We start from the raw sequence: 24788 nt of genomic DNA, 5'->3' as shown, positions 1-24788 counted from the left end.
ACTTTATTTCCTAACATATTCGTAACATCGCAATATTTGTTATGAAATAGTCAGAAATTACATTTTATGCCTACAATGTAGCTTTAACTTCCGCCTGCGTGTCAAAGGCGCACGCATCCATGGCTGGAAAATGGCAGACAGTGCGAAACGAGAGAAAATAGCCGCTGCTCGAAAGAAGGTTTGACACTCTCAACACTAGAACTCAATGATATTTAAGCCAATACTAAATCGTTTAATTTAACAATCACATAAGCTTGTTGATTTGGCTGTCGAAATTAAAATGCTTTTGTTAATTCCTAAAATATGGGGCAATGTTGACACTGACAGATGAGAAGGGCCGATCAGAAACACCGGCATCAGGGATGGAGATGCAGTGGTCGTGACTGAGAAGGAGTTTCTAACCAACCTTAGCATGCATATTTATCAGTGACTAAACAATTATATATTTGTTTATGAAATGGATCATTAGTTACGACATGGCTTGGCCGCTAAAGAAATTCCATATCCCCTTTTTTACCCCCTTCACTCGGACCTAACTACTAGACTGTCGGACACCATGACAATGCTGTCCCCAGGGGTATGACAATGCTGTCCCCAGGACGACACGCTTTAATGAATTCCGTGGACAGCATAGTGTCTGACCAACTAAAATTCGTATGAAGTCTACCGAAAACTATAATGCACATGATATATGGTAAATCATACATAAAATTAAAGAAAAAGAATTATGACAAAATTGCAAAGTTTTCTGGAAATTTTAAATGGGTCATTTTACTAGGGGAACAGAGTTAGCAACCTATTCATATTATGGGTGTATTGCACTTGACAGACAAAACTAGTACCTTTGATGTCACCAGGGCCGCTTTCGGTTGGACCCAAGTTATTCGTTAATGAAATATGGTAGGACCTAGACTTAGTGTCTGATGCTGCTTTCAGTCGAGTCTTGACTAAGCTTTGCAAGGCCTGCATAAAAACATTTTGTAACCAAAAAAGTTACTTACAGGCAAATGAAATAAGTTGTTTTCCACAAAAACGAACAGACCCAAATATTTGAATTTGTTGTGTAACAGGTTTACTTAGGCCAAAATAAAAAAAGGTGTCTGTTTAGGGTTCCCGACCGACCCTAGCTTTTTACTCCCGACCCAAAACAAAATTTGCCTCCAAATGAACCTTGTTTATGTAATTCTTTGTTTTACATACTATAGTAGGGTCATAATCACATGACCAAAAATATACACAAAAAAAAATATCCGACCTACCTACCCTATTTTTTTGCCAATGCAACCCTAAACAGACTATATATATTTTTTGGCCTTAAACATATGAGCAAGATTGCCTTCTAGCTTCAAGCTAAAGGAAATGTGTCTTGACCTCAATGGGTAGAGCATGTCAATCTGGTAGGAAGAGGTTGCTGGTTCAATCTCCTGTGTACATGTGATTCTTTCTGAAAATGTTGATGGAACATGAATATAATGTTGCTAACTAGTATCATTATTTCAGTGGTTGGATTTGTACCATTGTACTTACAGAAAGTTGTGATTTACAAATGCTTTTGAGACTTATGCTAGATTTATGTTTATCAGTATATCACATTTGTTTGAATATCTGTTTCTTTTATTTTCAGTTAAAGCAATTTAAGCAAAAAACAGGAAAAAACTCGCCAGTCAACCCCAAGACTTCTAACAAACAGTCGGACAAAAAATCTAAATCTAATTCTGCTGAAACTGATTTATCACAGGAAAACCACAGTGAACCAATCAATACTGATCCCGTCATTAATAACACTGACCAGGTTAGTGCTGCCTTCTGTATTGTCATACATATATAACCAACAACCAGTGTTGAGGAATATTTATATTTATCTTAAGGATGGCCGGTCTAGCAGGCTAGAATTAGACAGTATACAGCATAAGTATTGATACAGTATATCAGTAATGGAAACCTGGATTCAGAGTCGCTTTTCTCCTAGGTTTTAATGCTTGCTTTGTTATATATGTAAAAATCAGGTGTTGGAATGAATAAGTAAATCAGATAAATACAAAGACAACTCTTACAAACAAGGTACTTTCAGTACATAATGTTCATGTATCAACTGCGTCCTCCATGTGGTTTTAGATAAAAATAACCTAGATTTGGATTGTTGTCCTAGGTTCTACAGGATAACAGTTACAGCAAACAGCTGACTGCTGATACACAACAGATTATTCCTGATGCAAGGTAAGGGCTAATGTAGCAAATCATGAATCCTAAGGTGCTAACATAATAATGTAATGAGGCTGATTATTGAAAATAATTGTTGATATTTAATTTGTTAGAAACTGTATATCAGAGATGCAGTATATGACAAAATCCCTTTGCCACTAGTACATGCTGAATGCATGATTAAGTTTGCCAATTTAGTCCACACAAGTTGTTGAATCCAACGAGTTCTTGTCCCTTTATATCCCCCCCCCCCCCNATATGAAGAACCCTATTGGTTTTGGACGTGATCTGCCAGAGGTCAAGGTCACTGTTGTTAAAAAATAACACTGCTTGGTTGGTCTTGTTGGGATGAGAATTTGAGAACGAATGTTCATGATCATACAAAGGTCAAATGGTTTGTGGGCAGCCCTAGTGGATGCAAATAACCGATATTGATTTTTGTCTTGGCAAACTATGTCCCTAAATAATGATTGAATAAAATGAACAACTTCATACCAAATAAGTAGGGATTAAGACAATAAGTCCGAGTTATACTTTGAAAATTTGTTTTCTTGTTATTTTTTGATACAGGAATTTAAGAAAATTAGGAAATTATCAGCAAACAGAACACAGTGGTTTACTATCACCTCTGTTTGGTGTGGAAAGGTATTAAACCAACAATAACTGTCTGACTCTTTGCCTGTTGTATTTATTCCAATTTCTAATACCTTTTCTGTTGAATGAATTTTCTCAAAACGTTTGCATGTACCCAGATTAACTTCTTCAGAATATGAAGATTTCTTCATTTTCATATACCTAATATCAGGTGGTGAACATTATATCAATATTTACTGATGTTAAAAAAACCATTTTTCTTTGTGATTTATTTCTCTGTATGTCAAGTTGTTTTTTTCCCCATACATCAAATGAGACATATGGTATTAAATGAAGTACTGGTACTTCTGATAACATCTTGTCTTTTTCATAACTTTTAAACTGAATGAAACTCTTAAGTAGTATGCGTCACCCGCAGAAGGCGTTCAGTGCACTGTAACTAGGTCACTGTGATCTCTACTATACTCTGTAGGTAAAAAGTCAAATCTAAGCATAACATTTTCAATGAGATCTAGCTGGGCAATATCTTAAATAAACAATCAAAGGTAATTTTGATGAAACTTCATTTTTACTTGCATCACACACTCAGAGGGTGAGGGGTGCATTGTAATTAAGTTACTGTAACCTTTACCTCGGCTCTAGGTTTAATGTCAGATAAGTGTCAACTTTGCAGTATAATTTTGTCCAGGCTATAGATAATAAATTTTTAGGGATAACTTGATGACTTGGTGAGCAGTGCATTGTATTTATGTCATCATGAACTTCACCTCTAGGTCAAAGGTCAAATAATGATAATTGCATATAAAAAGTAATCGGGAGAGAGATATTTTTGTTCACAAAACAAATCATTGTTTTCAAGTAAAAGACAAAAAAAATATTGATCAATATATTCATTCATATGTTGAATTATTTTATTCAATCCTACATTCAATTTTTTAATGGTGTATAGCTTACTTTTTAAAATGTGTTTTCATTATATTTTGCTAACATTTTTGTTTTAAATTTGTTTTTGTTATTTATTTGATTCAATTTGAGGAAAATATGGAAGAATAGATCTAGAGATAGGTAGTCTGACCCACTCAAAGTGAAACCTATCTTATGTAAAAGACCATTGAAAAGAGGAAACAAGAATAGTCCTCGCTAATTTATTATAAGTCTAGTTTAAATTTCATTGTCCTTGATGTCAGACAGCACACCCATATCCTCATATTTTTTGTGTTGCTTTTTCTTGGGAATGACGTCAAGCCTGCATATCATCTTCCTTCATATCATTTACTTGCTTGTAAGTTTCCATATAATCATGCTAGATTGAATGATCCTAGATACCTGACAGCATTTTAACAGTTTTCATAATGCATTAGGTCTTGCACCAAAATAAACATCCCGCCTTGTATCAATGACATAAAGCCCAATATCTAAACAGAGGAGCAGTAGTGTTAGAGAGGAGAACTAGTATTGTTGGAGTGTGATATTGTGATAGGATCAGAGCATCCTGGTGAAATGTTGTAGTTATTCTCATTGTGCTGATGTAGAATCCCTTTCTAGGCAAATCTAAACCTTATACATGACTCCTGTCCCATTACTAATCTTATTCTAGAAACACTTAAAATAATAAGGTCATACTTAATCAATTTCATAGGAGGTATTTTTCGTGAAAGATTTGATTTATCAATGTTATACACAATATTTTTTACTAAACTCTATTATAATATCTTATGTCATTAAATGCATCGACAGATCATGATCAGAAGAATAAGTGCTTTAATATTTGCAGTGGGAAATTAGACAGGTCATGAAAACTTGATTCATGTAATTGGCAATACTAAATGATAAGAATTATTCAGTTATACTATATTGTTATAGGGTTATGTCATAACATTTTTGAGATTTTGTTATACTTTAAGTTTAGTGGGGCACATGCAATGTCTTATGGCAATTAAAAACCTGGCTATGACATCTAATAATATCTATTTTCTTCATGCAGGACATCAGCATCTACTGAAAGTTTGCAACAGCTGTCACGACAACTCAACGGTCTTCTAACAGAGGTCAGTTCAACGGAAAAAGCCATTTATTTAGATAGTGTTTTGTTCATTATGGAATCTAGCCACTGTTTATCTTTATTTATGAACACATCTTATCGTGAAAAAGTTTCCCGTTTGAAAACCACTGTTTTAACAGCATTATCTAATATTGCAACAATTCAGTGAAAGGTACATGTACATTTGATGACAACTATTCATATTTCTAGCACCACTTCGGTTAATATGAAATGACCTGAACATTTACCAGTCCAGGGTATCAACCTGACAAATAGTTGACAAGAATGAAAATAAAACCTCTAAAATGAAGAAGAATATGTTGTGTGGTACCACTTTAATGTAATAATTGTGTTTTATCTTTAGTCTACTTCTTTGATGGATACAACAGAAGAGGACAATGCTAACATAGTAGAATTAGAGGTAAGACCAACGCTACTGTTGATTGGTACAACAGAAGAGGACAATGCTAATATAGCAGAATTAGAGGTAAGACCAACGCTACTGTTGATTGGTACAACAGAAGAGGACAATGCTTACATAGTAGAATTAGAGGTAAGTCCAACTCTACTGTTGATTGATACAACAGAATAGGACAATGCTAACATAGTAGAATTAGAGGTAAGGCCAACACTACTGTTGATTGATACAACAGAATAGGACAATGCTAACATAGTAGAATTAGATGTAAGACCCACACTACTGTTGATTGTTACAACAGAAGAGGAAAATGCTAACATAGTAGAATTAGAGGTAAGACCAACGCTACTGTTGATTGGTACAACAGAAGAGGACAATGCTTACATAGTAGAATTAGAGGTAAGTCCAACTCTACTGTTGATTGATACAACAGAAGAGTACAATGCTAACATAGTAGAATTAGAGGTAAGACCAACGCTACTGTTGATTGGTACAACAGAAGAGGACAGTGCTAACATAGTAGAATTAGAGGTAAGGCCAACACTACTGTTGATTGGTACAACAGAAGAGGACAATGCTTACATAGTAGAATTAGAGGTAAGTCCAACTCTACTGTTGATTGATACAACAGAAGAGTACAATGCTAACATAGTAGAATTAGATGTAAGACCCACACTACTGTTGATTGTTACAACAGAAGAGGAAAATGCTAACATAGTAGAATTAGATGTAAGACCCACACTACTGTTGATTGTTACAACAGAAGAGGAAAATGCTAACATAGTAGAATTAGATGTAAGACCCACACTACTGTTGATTGTTACAACAGAAGAGGAAAATGCTAACATAGTAGAATTAGAGGTAAGGCCAACGCTACTGTTGATTGATACAACAGAAGAGGACAATGCTAATATAGTAGAATTAGAGGTAAGACCAACGCTACTGTTGATTGAGCTAGAGTCAAACAGGGTGTCTCTGGCTCAGTTCACAAAGAAATCACTACAATGGGTGCAAAAGTGGACTTTTAACAATGGTGGTCTCTTAAGGTGGCTCCACACATCGTCATCAGCGTCCATTTTCGTGACGTACTTCCGGAAAAAGTACAGCTCGGACTCAATTATCTTGATCGAAATGTGTATATACACCATGTCGTCAATTCCGTATTGCGTATCGGGCATTCAATATTGTAGTGCAAATTATAGTAACACCTGGGCCGTTTTCGTTTAAACGGTCAAACCGATCGGACCACTGTTGTTCGTTTATTAAATAAGGTTGGACCTTCATACACATTTGCAGGTCCGCCAGGATTTATACCCGAAATTGTAACATTTATAAACGGTCAAACCGGTTGCTCCGCATAAACGAACAGGCCCCTGTTAAACAATAGTACACGTGCGTGCCGATGATATGTCAACACCCGATATCGAGATTTTACCGGGAAATGTATAATCACGTACTTCAGGAATAAAGCTTTCCAATTCATAGACATAAACAGACTCACGGGAAGACAGTGACATGAGACCAAACGACCTCAAGAAGGTCATATAGGAAACGCATGTAATGCGGACGTACCAACCTCACATGTGCATATCACGTGCTTACACAAGTTCATGAGCTCGAGGTTGTTACGATTTTCGCTGTTGAGGGAGTTTCGCTCTGTCGATTAAATCGTGTTTACAAATGTAGTCTACTTACTCTGTGAAAATAATGTTTTGTAAAATATCAAGATACCTATGAAATGTATGTGTGAGTGCACGTGAGAACGGCATACCATGCGATAGCCTCTTGTCACATATGTACCTGACATGAAATTATAAATATACCGTGAGTTAGCGGACTGTGGAATGATGTCCAAAGTGTACATGACTGAGGGTAATTTGGTTCCATTAAAGAACAATAATTTGATAATTTTGATATCATATTTTTGATTTTTTCCCATCATTTTTGTTCTATGTAAACAGAGACAACTGTCATTGTGTAAATGTCACCCCTCTGCAAAAAGTTCAGATTTTTTTCAAGGAAGATAACTCTCACCCGGATCGAAGTGATTGTAGAATGTAAAATAAATGAATTATAAAGCCATTGTGTATATTTTGTTCAATTTCCCATTCTATATATATAGATCTTTGTGTCCTGTTTGCTTTTAGCTTGTAGATAATCACTTTTATCTGTACAAATTAAATAAAAAATACTTTGTGTAACATGTGTTACATATTTTGCGATAAATACAATATTTGTAGGGTTAATTAGAAATGCTTCTTTTCATTTTATTATTGTTGTTATTGTTCCGAACAATGCCACACACAAAAAAAACCCGGAAAATATTAAAATTGACGAAAATTCATTTTTTGGTATTCTTCCAAAAAAGTCCCCAAACTATCGGAATGTTTAGATTTTCATAAAATCAACTCTACATAGTTGCATAACCATTATATGAAAGTTTCATCGAATTTTGCTGGTTAATTGCGAAAGTGTGGAGCCACGTGCACCTTAAGTACATGACTACTGTTGTTTGGGTTATTTAGTGCTATTTTTAGTATTAAATGACAAACTAGTCAGATTTCGAAATGTGAGTCATGTGTAAAATGTTTAAATGCTGCAGTTCTTAAAAATTCAAGATAGGACATGTATTTGTGTTTTTGCGATTATGAAAGTGCTTTAACAAAAAATTAGTTTTCTCTTCTCCCTTTTTTTTCTTTTTCAGAGAAGGAATAGGGAATTAGCTTCATTGCTAGAAAAACACTCTGAAGCAAATGAACAGTTGAATATCCAAGTTCAACAAGCAGTAAGTACAATGCTTTGTTCTTCATAGTGGGTCAATATTGTATTTAAGGAAAATAAATGACACGCAAAGAAAAGTTATGTCTTAACATTTTTTTTATCAGTATAAAAAAAAAATGGATTATAACCCTCGTTGCTTAATATTTCATTTTTAGTTCACCATAATTTCTGATTATCAGTTTAGCGCTAGAACTATAGTGTTTGTACTGCTTTCCTACTTCATGGTTATGTTGCAGAGGGAGCATGCAAAAGCTCTACAGGATCAAGTTGAGCGAGAGCGGAGTGCATTTGATGGCAAGCAGCGTCAAGAAATAGGACCACTCAAAGAACAGTTACAGGTATGGTTTGTAGAAGAATTTTCTTTTTCTCACAGCGGCAGCCCTTGTCAGTATTGAAGTATGACATATCAAACAGGTCTACTTGTAATCTGGTTGACTGTTTAATAAATTGACAACTGAAAAATTTGCACTGATCAAATCAGATTGGTTAGAGTGGATACATTGTATTACATATATATCAGTTTACTAGAGAGAATCTTAATGAGATCCTAATGATAACCGTTACCCGTTATCTATATTTTATAGGTGCATATACAAACCATTGGGATTTTAGTGGCTGAGAAAACAGAACTTCAATCCCAGCTAAACCAATCTCAGAAGATAGCAGAGCAGAGATTCAGTATGTATTTCTCCTTTTGGTTTTGTTCCTAATTGAGGTAATGAAAATCCTAACCTATACAAAAAAAAATCAAGTCACATTGATACCTTTTTGTTTATAAAATAAAAAGTGTAATGACATTTAATGTACAAAGAATTACTTATTTCATTGATATTTACTTTGTTAATGTGTTAGATTAAATGTAAACATATTTACGTGAGCACTAATCTGGTCATTTCTTAAACTACAAACTCTGGTTCACTAAATCACCTGTAAATGCTTTTGTAAAATGTTGTTAAAAATTAAATGTGTTATCTGGTATAAGGAGTTGATACACTGGGACAAAAACTGATCAATTTTTTTTTTTACGTTTTAGAAGAGATCGAAGAATATAGTGGGCGATTAAAAGCTTCTCGACAACGAGTGGCAGATCTAGAGCGGGACTTTTCAACATCCAATAATTCTAGTAAAAAATTTGAACAGGTACAGCTTTTAAAAGTGACAGTATTTATCTTGAGAGAACAGTATTAATTTTACAGAAAACATCTGCTTTACAGAAACATCCCCAAATTAATTAGTCCTCATTAGATTTAATTCTGTATACACCCCAAATTATGTCAGAGGTGATTTAAATAAAATACCCAGGAATATCTCTTACAGCTGTTTGATTTCATGCGGAAATATTGATTTGATATAATAAAATCTTCTAGGAAATTATTAATAAAACTGATTGTGAAGCAGAATCATATCATCCAGGAAAAGTATATAGACATTTACTATTTTTGTCCGAGTGATATGGTTGAATTCTGTTATTGAAAAGTAAATTGCATACTTCATATCAGAAACAATATAGTGTATTTAAATGTCTAGGCTAAATGAAATAAGAATATTTCTCCAATTGAGATTAAGAGAAAAATAATATTTTTTACCAAAATAAAAAAAAAATAGAAAATGTTAATCTTTAATCTTCTTTTTCTTTTTTTCCAGAATAGCAAAGATTTTTCAAAAGATGTTGACCGATTAAAATTGGAGTTATACAAATCAAAGTAAGTAAAAAAAGATGTTTTATGTTGGATATCAGTGGAAATTTTCTGTGAATATGATTTTACGTAAGATGGGAAAATTAGATCTTTAATGAAATAGAAAAAAAAACGTTTCAGCTTCAAGTTTGGTGACATGACATTTGTAACTTAACAATTTTTATGCACATACAAGATTGTACAGTGTATTCATTTCTTATTTTCAGTAAAACACAAGAAGATCTAAAGCAGCAGTGTTCTGAATTAGTGGAAAAGTTACAAGCCAAGGTTTGTTTGAATTGCTACATGTAAGGGAGATTATGGGATTTGATGGAGAGTAAAGTGTTTGTAATGTTAAAAGTTTTTCACCTACCAGTATATTGTACATAACATCCTGTACAATTAAAGTTGCTTTTAAAATTGTATCTACTGCTGGTAGTCTGTTTAAAATGAAGTGGAAAGTATATGCATTTTAATATGAGAAAACATGAGCAATTATAAACTAAAAACTGTTAGATTGATGTAGATTTATAGTTTGATAAGACTGATTAGTTACTGAACCATATTTTTCATCATTAAATCAATACTTTATAATCTTCATAGGCATCTGTACCTCATTATTAATAAAGCCCATACTGTTCATCTTAATAGGCATCAGAATCAACAGCAATGGAACAAAAGATAGGAGATCTGACAAAGCGACTTGAAATGTCAGAACTGTACACCCAGCAATTGTCAAGTCAGGGGGACAGCAAACAGGAATCTTTAGCGATCATGGATCAACTACAACGAGAAAAGGAACTCCTTGCCTCTCAAGTTCAGGAGGTGGGTAATATTTACAGTAGACTGGACTGTTCTATTGAATGTAGTGTAAAGTGCCTTTAAAAACATGTTTATGCATTAACTTAATGTTTGTTTTAAGAATCTGAAGTGTTCCTGTAGATTTTCAGAAATTTGAACAGTTTAAACAGGCATTTCCTGCTTTCAGTATATTTAAAACTAATATATAGCATTATGCTGTATGATATTTCGATTTAAATTTTATGAAGTAATACTTGTAAAATAAGTTGGTTCATTTTTACATAATATCAATTTTTCTGTTGTCCACAATTTTGTTTGCTATTCACTGTAGAAGAATCATATTTTGATAATTTGTTAACTGAGATTGTGGAAGTTTGATCTGTAAGTTGTTCAGGAATTTCTATCGTTGTAGAGATATTGAGTTAAATAATTACACACAAGGTGTTGACATTATGTCCACAGTACTCTGAAGCATTCCAGAAGGCGTGTGGTGAGCGAGACCAGGTGGCGGATCAGTACAAGTCTTATATAGATCAGCTACAACAACACAGTCAACAACTCACCGAACAGGTATAAAAAAAATGTCACAAAACATAGTCAACAACTCACTAAACAGGTATAAACAAAATGTCACAAAACATAGTCTACAACTCACCGAACAGGTATAAACAAAATGTCACAAAACATAGTCAACAACTCACTAAACAGGTATAAACAAAATGTCACAAAACATAGTCAACAACTCACCGAACATGTATAAACAAAATGTCACAAAACATAGTCAACAACTCACCGAACAGGTATAAACAAAATGTCACATGTTGTGTTGTCTGTCTTTGTACTCTTTTCAAGTAAACAGTAAATGGAAGGCATGACAGAAAATGATTGAAAATTACAATGGCTGTTCAGTACTGAAGATTACCAATACTTAATTTAGCAACTGTGCAGCAAACAACATTTTCATAAAGAATAGAAATGCAAAATAATGGGAAAATAACCGTTCATATCATAGATACACAGATTTTATTCTGACTATCGGAATGTTACATTTCCTGTGCTTTCAGCTGTATTATTTACATCACTTCTTAAAATGTTTGTATTTAAAAGCTTTAAACTGGCATTGGTTCTTGTAGCAATAAAGCTTGATAATTTCTAATGACAAATGGATCAGTCATTCTGCTTTGCATATTATACACTAGATAATGATTTAACTTACAGGTGACAAGTTTGACAGAAGAACGTGAAGTAATGGTGACACAACAACATCAGTTAGAGGCCAGTATACAACAACTACAACAACAACTAGGTAGTACCTACATCAACGGTTTTTTGTTTTGTTTTTTGCAGTCAAACTTATTGGGAAATCAGAAGTTGTAGTAAATTTCAAGTCAAGTTAAATGCTAGCAGATCCAGATCTTTGAGTTATTTTGTCATTAAAGTTAAGTACATAATCTACAAGCAATACACTATTTATGCATCATATCTGTCTTTATACATGTATTTAAAAGACATTCTTGATAATTTTTGCAGAAGTCACAAAAGTAGGACATAGGATATCTTTCAAGCAGTGTAGTCTAAGTATTTAAAGATTGTTTTTATTAATTGATATTTTATGTACAAGGTATTATGTTGACACATTATTTTGACTTGTCATCACACAAATGTTTCTCCTGTAGAGGATGTAAATGCCAATCAACACCAACAACAAGAGACCAACGTAGCGATGATGGAGAGGGAAAGGGAGATTGACTTACTACAGAAACAGCATCAGGATCTCCAACAACAGCATGACTCACAAATCAGGGATAACTCACAGCTCAGCCGGTAACTGTCACTTTAATATAGGGCTTGGAGTCTATGTAGTCAGGTCCAGTCTCAGAAACACATCACAGCTGGACTTGTTTTTGAGTCCTTCTTGTACAGGGCATGTAGATTATATAATCTGTAAGAGTTTAATAATGAAAGTTCATGAAACCTAAATATGCCTTTGTTAGGATTTACCATACATCAATAGAACTTGCACGTGACAATAACAGAAAATAACATATTAAGTATTATGTTTACTTTGGAGATTTACCACTGTTTGATTACATTGAGTTATCAGAACACCAAACAAGTAAGTTTGGCAAATTGCAAGATGTTCAAGGGGACTAGGTAATATCCATTATTGATTATTATGGGTAATAATCGCTCGTACATGAATATCTAATGCGAAATGTTCGCTGATAGATGATATTGATGCTACTTGATTCAGATCCTGTCTATCTATTATTGACCTCCTTGTTAGCTTAAAATATGTTTTTGTTTGAGAATGTTTTTCTTATTCTCTGGTAGGTTACTGGAAGAGAAAGAGGCCCGGATACTGGAGCTTGAGAATGACATGTCAGAGATGGGGATGGAGGCCAGTGATAAAGCTCAACTGTTGGACAGTATACAGAGCAACAAAACAGCCCTCAGTCGTGCTCTCACCCAGAACAAAGACCTCAAGAGCCAGCTGGCTGAGTTACAAAACGGATTTGTCAAGCTGGTTAGTGCAACTTAATGGCTGTTTACCATTATGGGTGAAATTATTGAATGCAAATATATTTTCCCATATTAATGTGTTAGGAATGTCTTTGTCAGATCAATGCACTGATCTGCCTTTGTTAGGCTTGTTCGGTGACTTATTTTCTGTTATTTTATCTGATGTCAGGATTAAATATATATTCTTGGTCATAAATTGACATCCTAGCTTTGTAATTGTGGTATTGTTACACAGGTTTTGAACCAGGTTCCAAACAAATAAACAGAAATTCACATCTATCCTGTGAAGTAAAAAGGACCAGTACTGTCCATATGTATCTGGCCAACTCTTCATAGGTGCCTTACTAACTCCTAGATAAGAAGGTTAATGAGAGTTAATCTCTGTTACTACAGAGTAATGACAACATGGAGCTGATGACGAAGGTCCAGTCCGAACAGCACTCATCACAGGAACACTTGTGTCGTCTCAGTCAGCAAGAAGATAACCTCAAGGATTTAAGAGAAACTGTATGTATTAGGATTACGGAATTTTCACGATATTTTCTGGCAATGTTTTAATATTTGGCAAATTTATCTTGCACCTTTCAAAATCTTCGGAAAACCTAGTAGTACTTGGTACATGTAAATGGATAATAGACATCTTTACTATCTTAGACATTATAACTTGAGAGGAAAAAAACCAAGAATTGTCATTTCTGACCTTAAATATTTAAATAATTATTTTCAAAGCGGATTATGGGATACGACATTTGGAACATGAACTTCTCATAAACTCATTTAAATTATAGGGGATTCATGAAAATGTGTACTGCTTGATAACCAATATGAAAGGAACAAAATTATGATAAATATGCTAAAGATTTCACTGAGTGTTGATTCTTTTTTTTTTTTGGAAGTACATAACTATAAAATGTGAACATTTTGGATTTTAATCTTGTTCAACAGATGATGGAAAAAGACTTGAAGCTGGCAGAGTTGAAACATACAACACATGAAGTGACAAAAGAGCAGTACCACCACGAGCAGATTAATGACAGAATGAGACACTACGAGGCACAGGCTCAGCTGGTGGAAACTCTCCAACGCGAGCTGCAAAACTCACAGGTAAACAAAACAAATCAATGTAAACACACCTTACCTTTCTTTTAGATATATGACTATCTACAATGATCAATAAACTTTTAAATAATTTAAGCCATACAAACTTAATTTTTCGTTTCTCGTAAATTTTTTACCTCCCGCATCACCGTTTTCATTGCCAAATTGAAAAAGAAAGAAAAAGAAGATGCGGTAAAAAATTGCGGAATGGAAAAAATAAGGATTTAATCACCCGCGTCCGATTCAACTATTGGTCTCAAAAACAGCATCTCGTCAGAGCTTTTATGAATCGGCACAATTGACATCAAGCGTCTTGCCGATAACGGCATGGCCTTGTCGCTAATTTCAGTACAGATGTCTTATTCAACAGTGCTTTTACCATGGAATGTCATCAGCGGGTACAGTCAAAGCTATACCTTTGCCGATCTATGCAAGAACCTCTCTGAATGTGTTGGTCTGGGACCATCAGATTGGACTTTTCTGGCCAAATATATTGATCTTGCGTACATCGTTAGAATTGGACGGAGTAAAATCGAAAGTTTCGACCGACACAGCAGTGGTTGTTGCTTCTGTTGCATTATTTGGCATCAAGTTTGAAATAACAGACAACACATGTACAGCTGCTGGTCCAGTTGCATTATCTGTCTGACGATGACATTGGATGCCATGATACCGTGCAATACGTTATTGTTTGTTTAAAGCATACTTTATTTTAAATAATACGTAAGTGTATAAAACTCTCTCTAAAACAGCATTTAATACATATTTTAGTATTAATTATCAGGGGGGTGGGGGAATGCACCCTCCCTCGTCAATTTTTTGAAGATGGTAAAACAAAAAAAGCCTCCCTCATCACTTTCATGAGGGCTAAAAAATAAAAATAAATCCTCCCTTCCTCATCATTTTCTGAAAAAATTGGCCTGAGAAACTAATCATTAACTTTGTATGGCCTTAATACTTAGAATTTTCTGAATTAAGCTTCAATAAACTTGATGAACAATATTAAAAGTAAGTTGAATTTCAGTTGCAATGGTACAATGTGATCACTGATCATCACAATAGCTGTATCAAGTCATTTGATTGGCCCAGCTCATGACAAGGTGAACACCAACATTGACATCTAAAGGTGGTTTTATCATAGTTGCTAGTTAAAATCACAGAAGAGAAAAATCAAATTGAGTTTGAATAAAAATTTCTTGTTCTATATAATGTTCTGTTTTGATACTGTTATCCTACTTTATATGTGAAATTGAATTATTTTACATTTTCTTACCTGTACCTCTCTAGGACATGACAGACGCCCTAAAGACCCAGAACTGTGAGCTGCGTACCATGCTGATCAAGGCCTCGGACAATCAAAACAACCCAGGCCTGAATCCAGAGGACGAGAAGAAAAGGGATGATGTGGTAGGTAACCCCAGGACTTCATTTGCAAAAAAAAATGCACTTTTGAAAAAAATATTACATAAAGATGGCACATTGGCCAGAATTAATGTTTAAAATGTGAGGTTATCATGAATATAAAAGTAATTTAAATACTACTGCAAAGTCTGCAATCTTCAACAGTTCATTAATATTATATGAAGATTTAAGGTTTTAAGAGCATGCATTTTGATTTAAAAGCAAATATGGAATACTACTGCAGAAGTCTTTGCGAGTTTCCACAGGCCTATTCGGCTTTAAAAAAAATTGGAAGTCTCCCAAACTACTATCATATTTTGACACTGATTACCTTAAATTAATCAATATCTGCGTATTCAGATTGACTCACTGACAGCAGCAATAAAACAACTGGAGACTGAGAGGACCCAATTGATGCAGACTCTGAAAGAACAGCGGGATCTCTCCGACAGTCTCACTGTGAAAATCACTGACCTGGAGGAGGCGATCGTACAGAAAAGTATGTTATAACTTTAGTCCTTATCTATCAATCATCAAGTGTGATAATGTAACATGCTTTCCACAAGCTTATCTACTCATAGTGCGAGGAAATCTCAATATCGGACCCTCCAATCGTTTACTCTAGATCCGTTGTAGGTGCTTTATTGTTGTCTTTATCATTTCATTAATCATAGCATACAGATTGGTCATAAAATTCCTTCCATGCAAACTACCAGGTATATATTAAAGCACTATTCAAGGACAGACAGATATTCAGGGCTGAGTCTTTAATCATATCTGTCTTAACCTGCCCCTAGTCCGCTGCGAGATCTAGAACATTTGATAGAGTATGAACCCTTCTGTTACATGTAGATTTGACTCTTGGGCCACTTAGTTTATCGCGATCCAAATGGTTGGATTGCAGGACCAGAGATGTTCGTTTAGGAAATAAAGCTTGACCTAGTTATCTGATGGTGCTTTCAGGCGAGCCTTGACAAAGCCTTGCAAGGCGGGCATAAACAATTGCAGGTCCACCAGGATTTATACCCGAAAATGTTACATTTAAAAACAGACAAACCGGTTGTTCCGCATAAACGAACAGGCCCTGTAATTCAAGTATTTTTCAAGCCTCTAAACAGAGTCTTAAATGTTGTTTATTTTAGAGGTAACTCTTTGTAAAAGTATTAAAAGGCTGCCCTCATAATCAGAGTTTTTCTTGTCTGACAGTGAAGCAAAATATGATAAAAAGCAACTGAAGAGATATATTTGGGAAGTTAGCACTATTCTTTGTGTGTGTTACAGGTACATTCCATGTAGACAATGACAAGGTGAGCCGACAGGAGTACGATGTAATGAGAAAGACCATGCAGATGATAGAGGACAAATATACCGGTGTGATGAGGGACAAAGCCGAGCTGTCAGACAAGGCTGAGCAGCTGGAACATCTAGTCCTACAGCTAGAGGGGGAGGCAGATACTATAGGTATAGTGCTGGGTTGTAATGAAGTGAATACTTTTGTATGTATGGAGTTGAGAAGGTGAATGTAGGGTTAACCTTACAGATAGCCAAGGATGAGTTCTAATACAGAACATGTTTTGTCTATATAACTGAAATCTATAGTATTTTTTCTTACATTTCATCAAGTTGAAAAAAAAATGCTTTAACATTTTATTAAAGAGTGTGAAGCACAACTGGGGAAAAAAATTGAATATTATTCATCCCAAAATTTAAAACATATACGATACCAATTTTGTCAAGAAAGAAGAAATACAATATTATTTTCAAAGGACAAACATGTTACTGAAGTGATTGAACTCATCATGGGAATGGCAAACAATATTGTACCAGCCCATTTGATTATAATAGATGCACAATGATCAGAACATATTTTTCTCAATAGTAAATTATCTACCTGGTTTTCAGTATAGAACCTCATGTTTAATATTTACTTAAAAAGCTGGCTGTAGGCATAAACAAGAATCAGTTGTTTTTTTGCAAGGTCTTTAAAACTTGGAAAAGAAATGGTAACAGTTGCGTTGTAATCATATTTTGATCCCAGGGGATCAGACATACCTTAATGTATAACACAATAGCTTTCAAATTTCTCTTCAGTCTGAGATACCTACAGCACATACTAATGAATCTTGTTTGTGTGATTGCCGGGTGGAGTTATTTCTGTTGATGTTTTGTAGGAGAGTACATATCATTATATCATCACCAACGTGCTTTGCTACAACAACGAGAATATCAGAAAAACGACTACATTGCCCACCTTGCCAAAGACAGAGAACAATTACAGGTGAATATTTCTACCAGGGCCAGCTACCATGCACGTTTTTCTGTGATATCACATTATAACAATTAAATTATATGCCTTCTGTACAATCAGTAGACCTTGTATTAAAGGGAAAAATGCTTGGCATACAGGCATTGTTTTGACTGAAACAGTTCCTTTTTAGAAGAGGAAAATAATCATTCCCCACTTTGAGGGTAAGAGAAATAAATCATTCTCCCCCATAGGGTCAATATAGCCATATCACAACTCTCAGGATAAGATTATTAAATTGTCAAATCCTTTGCAGGTTCAGATTTGACAACTTGATAAAAATATTGTGCCTTCAGTTGATATTTTCCCATCTTGCTTCCAAGGTGTGATAGTGTCAATAAATCACTTCAAAATGATGATTTTAGTATGGAGGTTTGTGCTTTAAGTGTTTTCCTGTTTGTATCGATACATCTTTAGTGTAAAGTTCATTTAATTTTAATTAACATATTTTATACCTCAAATTATTTTGTTGTGTACCATAAGTTGCAGGGAGTTTTATCACAAGCATGACATTGTCTACATGGTCGATTCTATCAATATTGTTACTTTCTAATAATGGCATTGGAAAAAAATGAAGTTGAAAATTAATAAAAAAAATAAAAAAATAGGTTGTGTGACTGAAGTTATTTCCTATTGTAGGAGAAACTTGGGGAGCTGCAGCAGCTAGTGATGCAGTTACTTGGAGAGAAGAATATGTTGTCTAATTACCATGAAGAAGCACACACTTCCATGCATTCCAACGACCTCAGTGTACAACCACACATCCAGAACGCTCTCCAGCCTCTGACGAATGGAGTCAATAGTAACGATGGTAAACAAAGACCAGATACATACCTTTTTAGTTTTAACATTTTCCTAATGAAGCTTGCCTATAATCTAGAAGTCAGCATGAGCAAAACTTGAACTAAGTGCCACTGTATTCCTGCTTTGGTGGATTTTATCGATGTAATCCAATATTCTGTTTATAATTAATGGATATATGATATTGTTTGGTTCAGACAGGTTTCAGAGGAAGTAAAAGTTGAGCATCTTTCAGTCAATCTGTCAATCAAATACATGAAAATTTGTTTTGTTCCTTAGACTATTTCTTTCAAATGTAACCAAGATTTATTTCAGTTCTATTTTCATTGCATTATTTGTTGACATGTTATATAAGCACACGTAAAGTTAACACCAGAAACACTCTGATATCAATGAAAATTATGTCTATATCGTATGTTTATTGATTAAAAAAATATGAATGAGAAATATACTGATATTTCAATAACTCCTTCTTCAGTGGACTGGCCTGACTATACCAGTTCTGAGTCCGACTCAGAGAGTGAGGTCGAGGCTATTGTGGGAGGTCAGGACAATTTCACAAATAAGGAAGTCACAGAAACGATGGACCAACCAACTGAACACCAAACCACACACCACCACCACCAACACCATCATCACCGTCACCACAGTCAGACTTCTCACGACGAGGGCCACGTCCATACCAAGGGGCCACAGGAGGGCCAGACTGCCAACAAAATTCTTAACCTGCTAACAGAGATTGGACACTCCACACTAGTTGACAGGCCGAATGATATAGACCACAACTTCTTACCGTGTAAATACTGTAAAGGAAAGGTACAGATTATATGAGTGCAACAAGGAAGTTCCTAACAAACACTTAACGATACATGGCCAAAACCACCAAGGATGATTGTATGTGCAATTAGTTTGGTAACACTGACATAGAGACTGTGTCAATATGTCTATACATGATAGGAATCTCCTGTACCCATGTTTCGGTATAGACCGTATGCATACATATTCCTCTCCAATGGGACAGATTTCCAACAAAGATATCAAGAGTATGCATACCTCTCTCTGTGGGATGAGTTGCCAATACTGAAGGAGATAAACACGTTCTACCTTTGCAATAATAGGCCCAGTTCATAGAGAGTATACACACTTGTCTTATCTAACACAGGGATTGTGTACAACTGACATCTCACATAGATTTGTGATAGCAGTGCTGGTCACATTGAACATACATTTAGAGGTCACACATTTGTCCTATGGATTTAATGTATGACTTGATAGAAGTGGAGAAGTGACAACTCCTTACAAACGGAAATGTGTGTTACCCCGTAATACCTGTCCTTTAATACAGGATGTCCTACAGTTTGTTTCCTGCTACATACCGAACACCAACAATGAAGGTTGTGTTCAATTGTTCCACAGAAATACACTAAAACTTCAAAATGAAGATTTTTGGTTTTGTATAACTGTTCCATAGAAAAGAAATACACTAGAACTTCAAAATGATGATTTTTGGTTTTGTATAACTGTTCCATAGAAAAGAAATACACTAAAACTTCAAAATGAAGATTTTTGGTTTTGTATAACTGTTCCATAGAAAAGAAGTACACTAGAACTTCAAAATGAAGATTTTTGGTTTTGTATAACTGTTCCATAGAAAAGAAATATACTAGAACTTCAAAATGAAGATTTTGACCACAAACCGTTCATCTAGAAGGGTTTTAATATTAATAAAACTAATCAAAGAGTATCAAAGTGTTAAGTGGTATGGTTACATGGAATATTTCATAATTTATTATCTTTATCATAAATATTTGAAATCATGACTATAAAACATTGTGCAAATTTCGTTCTGTTAAATTACCCATTCGACAACAGTTTATTAACCGTCAGTTTAATATCATGTGAATCAACATTATAGAAGCTGTTACACTTGTGCAGACATCACTATTTAAATGCACTAGTAAGTAAACCTACACAAGTAACACTAATGTGTGTGAGGTTGTATTACTTATCTAGTACAGAGTATGTGGTCTGTATACCATTATGCCTTTCTGTGATAGTCTGTGATCAGTGTTGTGATTGGGGTATTGATCTGAATGTCTGAACCTATTTTGTGAGAATAATGAATCAATTGTGCTAGTTTACATGTTGATGTGATTGTACTAGGAGATCACAATGAGAAGCTCAAGGAACAATAGGTTTGTTTAGGTATCTACCTGTAATATCCAACCCGTAGATCTGTACTGCTCTTTACTGCCTAATGTTGGTGCTAGAAGTCAAATTCTGTTGGAATGAATAGCTGACAGTCCTGGTGTTGTTTGTAATCAAACTTTCAGAATGTTTAATATATATAATGATGTTATTCCAACCTGCTCTGTATAACATACCAAATTTGTAGACATAAACCTACCCTGTCAGACTTGTATCAAAGCTGTCTCCAAGCTAACAAATACTGATATGTATGGTACAAAAGGAAATTACATGTATTAAATCCAACAAATTATGATAAACTGGCACCAGTTTCACAAGTTTTTCTTAGCCTCAGTTAAGAATTTTCCTTAACCCTTTCACCACTGTAGACCATAATGGACTCATCCATATAAATGCATGGTAGAGTCTATTAACGTTACATAGGGCTGATAGAGTTAATTAAACAATGCTTTCCCCATGGGAAAATGTTAGTTTGGGACAAAAGGTCGGTGAAGAATAAACTAAAGCCTGACCTAACATCTACATAGGGTACTTTACGGTAAATTACCTATTGGTAAAATACCCATTCTACCTCAAATCTAAGGCTATCCAGGTTTATCACCAGAAAGGTTGGATATTGAATGGTTTCATCTAGTATAGTGGGATATTTTTCCATTAATTGGTTGGAACACCCTAGTTTCCTAGGTAAAGTTTGGTAAGGTGGGGGATATTTCACAAGTTGTTGTCGGTTACAAAACTTAATGTTTGAACCCACCTCGGAGATAAGTCCAGCTTTTATGAAGTAAGATTAACACACACTTGCAAGATACTAACAATTTGACCAACAGTTATACTTATAACATTCCAGTAGACAAGAAGTTTCAAATGTGAAACGTATCTGCAGTGGCAGATCTAGAGACCAATGTGGGGTTGTTTCCTTTCCCAGAGAGGAGATTCTCTTTTGGGAAATACGAGATGTTTTTTTTTCTCCAGAAAATCACTCTGTCAAATTGATAAATGTGATATCATTGAAATATTAAGTATGATTTCAAAAATGGAAAGAAAATGTTTTTGCTTTGTTATGGTTAGTGAAGATTTCCATAAATGCATTGTGTAGGTAAATTACACTGGTAGATACCTGTTATTATGTTTTAATCAGTGTTTTGTCTGTCGAGTCCTTCAAAGCAAATCATGTTACTACTTTGATTTCAATTAATACATAAATTATTACAGAGATGTATCAAGACTCTGCTCTAGTCATTCAGATCTGTGTTGCATGCATATATAAGGAACTCAGTTTGGACCCAGAATTGAATATACAGTAAGTCAGTGATATAGAGATAATATACTGCAAGTTAGCCTGAAACAGTGATTTTGTGTCTTCAAAAATTAACTTGACAGTTTGGTAATATTACATTCACAACATCTATTAATGAATACACTTTATTTAATGTGTGTATAATTATTATGTAACAGATACATGACATTGTATTTTATCAAATTCACAAATAGGGTGAAGGTAAAGCTGCTGGAGAATTTGAGTTTGGAGAAGAAAATAATTGTAAGAAATCATCATTATCATGTGTTTATATTCTTCAATATTTGTAACAGGTACTATAGTTACAGACCAGAAATCTGTACTTGACTGGACCTTCCCTTAGTCTGTGATATTTAAGGATTCACTTACGGTGTAGATTGCTACAGGTTTTAAGGGAAAATGTCCAGGTTGATGCATATTAAACATGTATAACCCTTCTTTTTGTTGCTGTGGTACCTGTACCTGTGAAATCGAAGCAGACACATAATGATGAACATTACTTCTAAAATGGAATATATCGCATTATCTTGATTCTACATATCACTTGCCAATTAAATGCTTGTTTGCTGCTTCAGGAGTTTGTGTTGTAGATATCAAAAATATCTTAGCTATATTACAGCTGAGACAATTCAAGTTCTCACTACAGTAAAAGGATATCTCGACTGCAAATACTTGGCATTTATATACGTATGACATTTTCATTTTCCATGGCATAATTGTGAATTTTTCTTTCTGCATATATCACTATGCACATTAAATACAAATATCTAGTTTTCTAGATATTCTCTTGTACTGTGATATTGAGGCACACTTGAGAATTCATATTTCTACTTTTGGATATATCGGAGCTTGAGAATGCCTTATAATTTTTGTGGTAAATTGCAAAAAGAGTGATCACCATTTTTGTGCCATAATGATTTGGAAATGGCACTCTTTTGCCATGAGTATATTCATTTTAATGATGAATGTAATACAAGAAGAAAACAAGTAGTTTTAGCAGCTTTCTTACAAATGTAAAGTTACGACTTAAGCTAGACAAAGTTATTATTCTGTATTTTTTCTCTTAAAATTTACAATAATTTGTTTTACTTTTTGAGAATATTTAATGACAAACAAGAAAATATTTTCATTTAGCAGTTTTTCCATTAATCCTGATTTATGATAAATATTTCATTGGACACATGCTATTTTGCATGATGGGGGAAAAAAGCTGATTTCCAAAAAATACCATAGAATCGAGAATCAGTTGTTCACAACCAACTTTAATCCCATCTTGTGTTGCAATGCAAGTTGTACTGAGGTCATAGTATTTCTATTGGTGAAAACAGCATATATCATTTTTGGGTAGAGTAGCATTTACCTGCACATTCATACGTACAGTAGTAAAATGTACTATGTATTACCTTTTAGTCAATGAAATCGACTCTTCATAAATAAAATGACAGGTGAAATATGGTGACCACATTGTTACTTTCTTAGTGTGCTCATGATCAGGGTAAGTGTAAAATTGTTTTTTATTCACACATTTGTCGATATTGGATTGGAAATCAATGAAAATATTTATGGAAAATTTGTGTGATTAATCTGGAAAATTACCAGACACTTTCAATCTTTCAAAGACCGATATTTTGCCATAAATTAGCAGGAACCCATCATTAGGGATGCATTACACAGCCTACCTGTGATTTGTGTTACAGTTACCTCCCTTATTTTTTCTTCAAAATTATTGAATACATGTTTAGAATTACCAGAGTGTTGCTAATGCATGCATTCTTGTTTACCTAATAAATTACATGTGTACATCTTCATTTATTTTACAAAATTTCAATTACCATTAGTTGAATTGTGATGACAGGTACTGTACATTGACTTTCAATGGGGAATTCTGCTGAAAGGATGCATTTGATGTACAGTAATGTAACAATATCCTTTGGGAATATAACAGTCAGATTGATTTAAACACATTAGGCATGTGTACTTACAAGTTATAATGTAGGTGTCATAAATGTTTTATATTTACATACAAATATGCTTCAAGTACATGTATTATCTTCATGTAACATAATGAACACAGATTTGAGTCATAGCCTAAAGTGATCGAGTAAATGTGTTTGAGTGAGTGTGCTTGAACTTACAAGCTGTCTGTAGGATGTTTTGTATACGGTTTGTGGTATTCATGTACAGTGTACCTTGTATATAGTCATAACGCCGTGTAAATAAAGAGGATATACTGTATATATGGTTGTGTACATACCCACTACTGTAAGTTATTCATAATATAAGTTTGAGATTGTTCATTGTAATATAAAAAAAATTGTATATATATAACACATTTACAGTCATGATTTTTATTGAACTATGCATGCACATTTAATTATGTAATAAATCCTTGGGAAATATCAAGATATCGAAAGCTGGACTTTGCATGTTATTTCATTCAGTGAGAGTAACGGACTCTTATTATATTGCTGTGAAGTGAAAGATTAAATGAGCTTATAATAAAAAAAAAAAAATAATAATAGAAAATTGAGGTTCTTGTACACAACCTAGTTTGAAGGTTGTCTCAAAGTGGTTCACAAGTTATTATCTGTGGTTATAGGGCCTTTGCAACCTGCCAATATCTTTCTCAACTCCATGGGGAG

At 34.3% G+C, this 24788-nt stretch overlaps 1 protein-coding gene across 2 annotated transcripts; it reads left to right on the top strand.

Annotated features, from left to right (window-relative positions):
* The first annotated feature begins 102 nt into the window (after window positions 1-102).
* Window positions 103-24559, top strand: LOC110450300 (golgin subfamily A member 2-like). Of its 2 annotated transcripts, XM_021497755.1 has the most exons (25): window positions 103-178; window positions 1625-1792; window positions 2150-2217; window positions 2773-2847; window positions 4781-4844; window positions 5202-5258; window positions 7960-8040; window positions 8273-8374; window positions 8621-8714; window positions 9070-9176; window positions 9681-9739; window positions 9940-10000; window positions 10364-10537; window positions 10976-11083; window positions 11732-11819; window positions 12190-12337; window positions 12848-13040; window positions 13430-13543; window positions 13982-14140; window positions 15422-15541; window positions 15896-16034; window positions 16817-16996; window positions 17707-17813; window positions 18480-18651; window positions 19120-24559. In XM_021497755.1, exons 1-25 carry the CDS (start codon window positions 131-133, stop codon window positions 19470-19472), a joined length of 3039 nt encoding a protein of 1012 aa, XP_021353430.1. In that variant the 5' UTR covers window positions 103-130; the 3' UTR covers window positions 19473-24559. The 2 variants fall into 2 exon arrangements, with proteins under 2 accessions (XP_021353430.1, XP_021353432.1); XM_021497757.1 differs by lacking the exon at window positions 2773-2847.
* The last annotated feature ends 229 nt before the right edge of the window (window positions 24560-24788 follow it).

This window comes from Mizuhopecten yessoensis, unplaced genomic scaffold, assembly GCF_002113885.1.
Source record: "Mizuhopecten yessoensis strain PY_sf001 unplaced genomic scaffold, ASM211388v2 scaffold5145, whole genome shotgun sequence".
NCBI lineage: Eukaryota > Metazoa > Mollusca > Bivalvia > Pectinida > Pectinidae > Mizuhopecten > Mizuhopecten yessoensis.
This window is presented reverse-complemented; position numbering and strand designations above follow the sequence as displayed.